The sequence below is a fragment of the Nylanderia fulva genome, unplaced genomic scaffold, assembly GCF_048542155.1.
Source record: "Nylanderia fulva isolate GAGA-0341 unplaced genomic scaffold, ASM4854215v1 Scaffold47, whole genome shotgun sequence".
Taxonomy (NCBI): domain Eukaryota; kingdom Metazoa; phylum Arthropoda; class Insecta; order Hymenoptera; family Formicidae; genus Nylanderia; species Nylanderia fulva.
The window spans coordinates 1,216,296-1,224,795 of record NW_028190554.1 but is presented as its reverse complement, the minus strand read 5'-3'; the positions used below and the strand labels follow the sequence as shown (position 1 = coordinate 1,224,795).

Genomic DNA, 8,500 nt, shown 5'->3' with positions numbered 1-8,500 from the left:
ATCTCGAACGATCGATCGTTTCGATATATCCCGACCGCCGCAGTTCTTCGATAGATTTCGAATCGCGTCAGATATCAGACATAAAATTCGCTGCCGCGAGTCACGTTCGAGTCCGCACATTTTTACACTCACGTTCACATTTTCACGCGTAAAAGTGTGTTTTTGTGCATAGAAAACATCGACGCAGCTTATTGCATCGCGAGCTAACCGAGTATTCGATTGAAAATGAGAAAATTCTGACATGTCATTTCTGACATTGTCTGTATCGGACAACTTCGCTAAAGTGTGACACCTTATAATTACGCAATTCGGGATACCTCGTCGATTTCTCAACATCGCTGCTGCTCGATTCTAGTCCATTCGACTTTTATTATGAAGTGTCGACTCGGCAAATTGCGCTGACACTTGAAAGCGTTATTGACGAAAGTCCCGAAGTAATACAGTGTGACAAAGTGTGGTAGAATGCCGAAAGCTAAGTGTGAGTATCTGACAGTGTAAAAATTCGCAAGTTTCAATGTTTATTTTACATAATTTTTCTACAATCGCAAATATTGTGTGTGGCTCTTATAAAAGTTCTTATCAGATATTCTTATCAGTCATTATTGTTATCAGTTAATTTGTCTGCGCGAAACAACATGAAAATATTTATGTAAATAAAGAAATATTGCGAATATATATTCTTTTATAAAAATATTTATATTTTCACACGGAAAAAAACTGATAAGAACTTTTTATAGAATCATTTAATACATAAAAGAAAACTTAAAAGAAAAGTGGAATATTTTCAGATCTTGACGAGGACAGACTTCCTTTTTTTCTGGATGAGAGCGAGGCTAAGATTGTTGATCTTCCGTACATGTACTTCGAAGGCCCGATTCAGGGTGCTCAGTATAATTCACCGATGCTCAAAGGTGTCGCACATCAGTTAAGAAGATGGCCGAACGATCTGTTCTCCTCGTTTATAGCAGCGTGTCTCATCATTAGCGGCTTGGTCCTTTTTGCTTTCATCACGGCAATATTTTGCACACCGGTAACAAGCAATGATAATTACTGGTACGTATTAATCATTATCAAGGATTATTTTAATACTTTCAAAAAAGTAAAAATTATTTAATTTTAATAATATATGTAGAAATCAATTTTAATATTTATTTCAATAATATTATATTGTTTACAATATTTTAAATTATTTATATTTAATGTAATAATTTAATAATAATAATTAAATATAATTAAATATAATTATTTATATTTAATAAATTATTTTAATAATATTAATTTTAATAGAATAATTTATATCAAAACATATTGCTCACGTAAAATATTTTGTATCTTTTTTATGAATTGACAAATATGTAAATACTAATAATGACAATCTATATTAATATTTTAGTGAATACAATATGTTGGAAGACGAGCATTCATTCAATGTCTATTTCGTGAAGGAAGCTGGGCAAGTCTGGTCCAGAAAAGAATTCTGCTATATCGAGGCTGCGGCGAGAGAACAACCCGATTTGAACGTATGTCAACATTTTTAAATTTTTTATTAAAGATTTATTTAAAAGTAATTTATTTATTTTTGTAAATATTGGTAAAATATTGGTTTTAATACGCTTTATATAGAGTAAATATTTTCTATGAGAGATATGGAAATTTTACAAACTCTGACAATATTGATTTTATCTTTTAAGAAAAACATAAGTAGTCGATCATATTATGAATTCTCCAAGTAGCAAATGCATATTATTTGACGTAAAAATAACGAGAGCTTATCACATGAATTTTTTTCCTTTTTCTCGTCATAATAACAATGTTATCTTTGCACATCAATTTAATAAAGTATATATCTTTGTAGATACATTTGATTAATTTGATGCGCACTTCCGATACATTAAATATTCCGGAAGCTCATATTAAAATGGCACTAGCTACTCAAAATACCAATATTCACATAGCCGATTTATCGATTGACGAATTCTTCAGCAAGTAATTATATAACACTAATTAATAATATACAATATCACTAGCGGATCCTGGAATTTTGGAAATTAAAAAAATTTGTCGTTGATTCTGGAGTAAAAGCTAAACATGAAACAAAAAATATTAATTAAATAATTTTGCAGGACCCTCCCTCTTATTGATATCAGGATCCGATAGTATACAATATAATTCTTAACATGTACACTCAGAATCTATACAGGGTATTTTTCTCTCCCTGTAAAACAATGTTTATAGTATAATATATACTATACATATATTTTATTATTGCGTGTGAAAAGTAGCTCAATACTTTGACGGCCGTTCTTACATGTGTGATTTAGTTCTGCCAGCGATTTATCGGCTGATGTCACGTATTCGTGATTTTCCTTGTAAAGCCTCTTATCTTCTTATGCAGCACAGTTATTTCATGTTTATTTAAATTTGTACTATTTTTTGTTATAAGATTTACGGGACTATATTTAATATATTTATATATTTTTATAATAAAACTGTTTCTTTTAGTTTAACTTTTATCAATCTAAGAAAGTATTTTGTTTTTTTTGCATCAAAACCACAGATATTTATATACTATTACATTAGACATCTGTAATCAAATCATTCAGCCAGTTTTAATTCAAAAATTTTCAGAGTCTATAAATTTAGCATTTTTGCATGTGTATAAATATTATAATATTTAAATAATAGTAATTTTAATGATTTTTAAGCAACGAATACATATAAGTTTTTGGCGAAAAATATCAACGACAAACAAAAGCTTTTATGCAAAAAGTACGGCCATCAAAGTATTGACAAGAAATTAGTACATAACGAAGAAACATTACTCTGTAATTCTCAATTATATTTTAAAATTATGAGGTCAAATTTATCGAACATTGCGAAAAGTTTGAGCAATGGATTGTTGCTGATGGCAGCAAGAGCATATTTACTCTGGAATTCTCCCGGAGTCGCTATGCATCCTAGTGCATATTGCAACCTGTCGAGTATCAATAAATTTCGGTGGAGGTAAGTGCGACGATTATAAATAAATAATAATGAATAATTGATAATCTCTTTTAAGTGATTCTATTTTATTCCTGAAGTAAGGAAGAGAAACGAAATTACACGCCTAACAAATTGTTCACGATTGATCCGACAATCGATTTGCAAGCAACAGGAATACAATGTCAAGCATTTTTAGGATTTTTATTACAGGAAATATCAAAAAATACTACGCAAATTTATAATTTAAAAGATGTTTTGCATAAATTTTGTCCAAGGTATTTACAGTTAAAAATTATCTAAATTTTTCTTTTTATTTTCTATAAATATTTTAATAGAGATGATAATATAGTTAATAATAAATACAAAATATATATAATATAATAATAATGTGATAATATAAATATATAACACATATAGGATATATTGTAACATTTATTATACACTTTTATATTTTTTAGAATTGATAAGTGTCCTGAAGTACAAATACTTGATTTAAAATCACGATGTTCCGTCAACGTTCTCGACTGTCCTACCGTCCTATCAACTAGAAATTTTTAGAAATTATATATAACTAAAGATCTTGTTTTCTCTCCTTGTAAAGCCATGGAAAAGTTCAATATAACTGGACCTGAAAATTAAAAAAATAAAAATGAGAAAAAAAACGTGATATTTAGATTTTTATACTAAGAATTTACGAAAGATGATAAGATTTTACGAAATTAAAAGATAAGACAAAATTATATAGAAAAGAAAATATATTCTTCTTTAATTTAAATACTGCTGCAAATTTTGTGAAAAAATGTGTATGATATATACAGTACAGAATACAAGCTATATATATATATATATATATATATATATATATATTTGTGCATTATACTCATCGTTTTGATGTCTGTCATTTAATCAGTAATTATTGAAATTTTCGATACTCGTAGAGTCGCAAAACACCCAGCCACGTCCAGATTTCTGCCACTAAATAAAATATAAAAGACTCAATGTATATAGTAGCATTTACTATACAATTTACAATGAAAATAAGAAATAAAATAAATAGTAAATTAATTAAATCAGATAAATTAAATAAATAATAAAAGCAAAGCTGTAAAAAAATTTTTTGTAATTGTGACATATTTTTGCATATTTATCAAAAATAATTTTTCATATTTAATATTATTTATCAAAATAAATTCTCTTTTTTTATTGTAACAAAATTTTTTAAATTTAATCTACTTTTAAAATAATTTTACAATAGACAATATTCTTTAGAAAAAAAGACAATATTTTAGTAAATATTAATGATTTGTAAATTTTAGTCACAGTACACGATAGCTTGCTTGCAGTGATTAAAAAAATATATAAACATATTTTTTTCTATTTTCGTGTTACGTTTTTTTTGTAAAAAGAAAGAAAAGGAGATTAAAAAGAGAAAAATTTACAAATCAGTAGAAGAATTCCTGCAGCATAAAGCAGCGCAGTTTGTAGCCGAAGATACCCAAAGAGATACCAAACCATTTCAATCGCATCGCAGGAATCGTAGACAAGTTCGGCCATAAAGAGACTCATAAGGGGCCAACTAAATTTTGGCTGTTTCTGCAAAATGCGTAATAATTAAAATAAAATAAATATAAAAGAGTAATATACAAAATATATAAATATATAAAGTAAATATATGTAAATATACATATATAAAATCAAAATTTGAGAAGAATAAATAGACATCAAAAATTATTATTATATTATTTACCAAAATAATGGAATAGATAAGCATGCCAGTTGCAATAGCGGATATTATGGAGTGCGAAAGAGAATAGCCCAAATTAAAGGTCATGATCGTTTTTCTCGAAGAAAGACCATGAAGGATCTGACCATTCTCCAAAACACTATATTGCATTGGTCCGTGATAACACAAGAATAATATTAGTAAGGCTAACAACATTCCTCTGACTATCTTGAAAATTTCACTGTCAAAGAACGTCTTCTTTTCAATCTTTCCGATCATTTGAGAATTGTCAAAATGATTCTTAAACATATGTGGTGATGTTTTAGACTCAATCATCTGCGAAAGAAAAAATATGTGAAAATTGAAAAAAATTGTATGAAGATAAAATAAGAATTCAAAATTTTAATAAATAAGTATGGCAATTTTTATATTCTTATTTATAATAATGTATTTTTGCGTGTATACATCTATCTAAATTCTAAATATTTATATGCAAATTTGGTTATTTATATATTACTCTATAAACAGATAAAATTTTATTTTATTTATAAGTTTGCAAATTTTTCATATATGTACATGTACTTATTTTTAATCACTTTATTTTTAATCTTAGCATGCATGTTTGCATCTTTCTTAGGAGCATATTAATTAAAAGAAGGGAATAAATCTTATATTAAGTAATGTATATTAATATATTAAATTTAATTTACAAATATTGCAAAATACCGTTTTTGCCTGATGACTGCACATTTTCGTTTTTTCTGAATAATCTTCGTTATTGTTGCGAATACGACTTGACACATGACTCATCATGACTGATAAATGGTAATAAATTTTTTAAAACGGATGATCTATAACTTTAACATAAAAAATATATATTTGTATGTATTTTTGTATGTATTAATATGTATGTGTAAATTTTAAATTATTATTTTATATAAATATAAATGCCACATAAATTATATATATATACATAAGAAGAGAAAACAAGTACTTTTTCAAACATATATGACTCATAAATTTACAAAATAAGCAACACGAAAAAGATTGTAGACACAGAAAAATATTAAATAGAAAGAGAAACCAAATAATGAAAATAATATAATTCAGATAAAGCGAAAAACTATAATTACACACAACTATTTTGCAATAACAGCAAAACTCGCTCACTTCATATTATTGATTTATGATTTCACATAACTCGATACAGCGTGTCTATATATTTAAACTTTATAAGGTTGGAAAATAAATGTTAATCATACATTTATAATTTGTTTAAATAATAAATAACTATAAATATTTTATTTTACAACATAACAGGTCACAATTTATTTATTCATAATAAATGTTAATAAAAGAAATGTGTTATTTAAAAATTTTCTACATTATATATATTACAAATACATATATATTACAAATATCTTATCAAATTAAGTTGATTTACAATCAATTGGCGTTAGTCAAATTGCGATCAATCGAAAGATAACAATAAACCATATGCTATATATACATATTCTTATATCTATGCAATAAGCAAACCTCGAAAATTTGCGGAGACATATTGCGAGTACAATGAAAAAATCTATTAATCGAATTGCTTAGTACATTTGTATATTTGAAATGAAAATATTATTAAACAAATTGCTTAATAATTTGTATTTGGAAAAGAAATGCGATTTTTCCAGACGAAGAATTGGGACATGAAGCGAATAATGACTTTCCGTGATCGACGAAATATTAAAATCCATAGTGGACAATTTGTAATTAAATATTTATTGCAGTTAATTAATTATGACTTAAATATATATATATATATAATATAAAATATATATTTATTTTTATAAAAAAAATAATTTAATCATTCAGAGATTTTCGATTTCTATATGTTCTAATATGTCATTTAAGTATTATTATTTTAATATTATTTTAGTTATTAACAAATTAATATAGTTAAAAAGATTAAGAAAGAAAGTATACAGATAGAAAAATATAATGATTTATAAACAAAATATATACTTTCTTAAGAATATTTGTATATACTTTTATATTTTGCAGAAAATTGGTCGAATAGCTTGTTCGTTGTGCGATCATTATGTCATGGGCAGTTCGTTATATGTAATCGTTTTAGGCCTCATTGAGACCGTTAGTCTATCGTAATACTCTCAATACGTTAATTTAATTATTCATCTGTGTCAAATAAAGAATAAATATTTAAATGCACTATTAAAAATTTCGTCAGGTAATCACGGCTCTTGATATAATACGCACAATAAATTATAAGAGTCGCAGAACATCGCGCCATAGACTTAATCAAGAAGGTAATAATCTATTTCACGTTTTACATTTTAATAGATATTTTTAAATTGTTACATAATTAATTAGATATTAAAATGATAATTGCAGTGCCCTTTACCGTTGAGAGAGACTTGAAGTTGATGACATCGATATTGGGAATCGAACATTATACATTAATTATGTTAGGAGCCATCACGGTAAGTATAAAAGATTAAAAATAATATAATTACCCAGATAGCCACAGTAATTATTATGACATCATTTTGACATCAAAATAATGTCATAATAATTACTGTGGCTATCTGGATAATAAACTAATTCAAAGACTTTTTGAATGAATTAAATAGCTCTATTTCTTCCATAAATATATATAACTTTGCTTTAGCAGGAATATCCTATGCTATATACACCTTGGTTATTGATGCAACTTTGCGTTATCATCGTGGAGATCATTGTTTTTTTCGTGAGATTCTTTCTGGATGGTTTGCATATAAAACGCAACGAATTATTGCAAGCGATATTTACTTTATATAACTGGTTGCAAGTCTTCTGTCTTTTTCATCGACAAACACGAGCCATGTAATGACTTGCTCTTTTATATGCTAAATTAAATTATTACATATTTATATTATTTTGATTACAAGATGTGTTTTTATGTAACAATGTAATATTTTTATGCGTCTTTGAGCAATTTTTATTTAAATAAATTAAAATTTAGTTTTCAAATATAAATTAGATTGATATTTTAAATATAAATTAGATTGATATTCTCAAATTTAAAATATGATATGTTAATTTATAACAGTATCCTTTTTTTATAAAAGGCATGTTAATTTGATTCTCGAATGTATCGATTTTTATCTCCAAAGTTTCGAAATGTATTGTTGCCTTTTTTCGCCATGCCGATTGGTTTTGATTATTGATTGCTATATTAATATAGAGTAACAATTTTCTTATAAATACTAAATTTATATAGCATATATATACATATATATTATTTTATTTAATCTAACCGAATATAATTACGCACGCAAAGCGAAGTTATACCTATTATTCTTTGATAATAAAATCTCAAAAATTGCGACGCATGCATACAAAAATTATTATTGCAATTGTTGCTATAAGAATATTTAAATTAGAAAATACTATTCGTTATTTTATTCGTTAAATTAAATTTTTAAAATTATTTATATATTATAAAATAGAAAAATTATTTATTCTATCTATTTAAAAAATATGAAATGAAAAAAAATAAAAAAATTTTCAGAGAAAATATATTTTAATTAAACTATATTTTTTGTTTTTTTTACAATTCAGTTCTTAAAAAGAGGCAAAGATATAGTTTAATCGGAGGTTAAATTTAATCGACGTTGGTAGAAACAGGTCTAAACTGAATATATATTGTGTAAAAAAACTTTATAATTATTTAAATGCTTAAGTGCAGAGCACTAAACATTTTTTTATATTTTCTGGTTGGGAATTACTGCAGTCTCTTTTTTT

The 8,500-nt window shown here is 25.7% G+C and overlaps 2 protein-coding genes and 1 long non-coding RNA gene across 4 annotated transcripts; 2 read left to right on the top strand and 1 right to left on the bottom strand.

The window, feature by feature from the left end:
- The first annotated feature begins 36 nt into the window (after window positions 1-36).
- Window positions 37-3,861, top strand: LOC114942193 (uncharacterized). Of its 2 annotated transcripts, XM_029317507.2 has the most exons (7): window positions 39-478; window positions 789-1,053; window positions 1,394-1,520; window positions 1,856-1,986; window positions 2,857-3,003; window positions 3,081-3,257; window positions 3,441-3,861. In XM_029317507.2, the coding sequence occupies exons 1-7, from the start codon at window positions 463-465 to the stop codon at window positions 3,538-3,540; spliced, it is 963 nt and encodes a 320-aa protein (XP_029173340.2). In that variant the 5' UTR covers window positions 39-462; the 3' UTR covers window positions 3,541-3,861. The 2 variants fall into 2 exon arrangements, with proteins under 2 accessions (XP_029173341.1, XP_029173340.2); XM_029317508.2 differs by lacking the exon at window positions 3,441-3,861 and having other exon boundaries at window positions 37-478; window positions 3,085-3,246.
- A 5-nt stretch (window positions 3,862-3,866) lies between these two features.
- On the bottom strand, window positions 3,867-5,518 carry LOC114942197 (uncharacterized). The gene is made up of 4 exons (XM_029317511.2): window positions 5,432-5,518; window positions 4,730-5,041; window positions 4,422-4,575; window positions 3,867-3,957 (listed from the first exon to the last, which is right to left on the bottom strand). The coding sequence occupies exons 1-4, from the start codon at window positions 5,516-5,518 to the stop codon at window positions 3,896-3,898; spliced, it is 615 nt and encodes a 204-aa protein (XP_029173344.2). The 3' UTR covers window positions 3,867-3,895.
- Window positions 5,519-6,624: 1,106 nt separating this feature from the next.
- Window positions 6,625-7,595, top strand: LOC114942203 (uncharacterized). Its single transcript, XR_014925650.1, has 3 exons — window positions 6,625-7,023; window positions 7,109-7,197; window positions 7,389-7,595. It is a non-coding gene; the product is annotated as an uncharacterized LOC114942203 (long non-coding RNA).
- Window positions 7,596-8,500: the final 905 nt, after the last annotated feature.

Bases quoted from the DNA above. Each gene is read 5' to 3' on its own strand.
- LOC114942193 (XM_029317507.2), top strand. The intron at 1,054-1,393 runs GTACGTATTAAT...TTAATATTTTAG, and splicing joins ACAAGCAATGATAATTACTG to TGAATACAATATGTTGGAAG. The intron at 1,521-1,855 runs GTATGTCAACAT...ATATCTTTGTAG, and splicing joins GAGAACAACCCGATTTGAAC to ATACATTTGATTAATTTGAT.
- LOC114942197 (XM_029317511.2), bottom strand. From the start codon at position 5,518: ATGATGAGTCATGTGTCAAGTCGTATTCGCAACAATAACGAAGATTAT. The intron at 5,042-5,431 runs GTATTTTGCAAT...TTTCTTTCGCAG, and splicing joins GCAGTCATCAGGCAAAAACG to ATGATTGAGTCTAAAACATC. The intron at 3,958-4,421 runs GTAAATTTTTCT...TATTTTATTTAG, and splicing joins AGGAATTCTTCTACTGATTT to TGGCAGAAATCTGGACGTGG.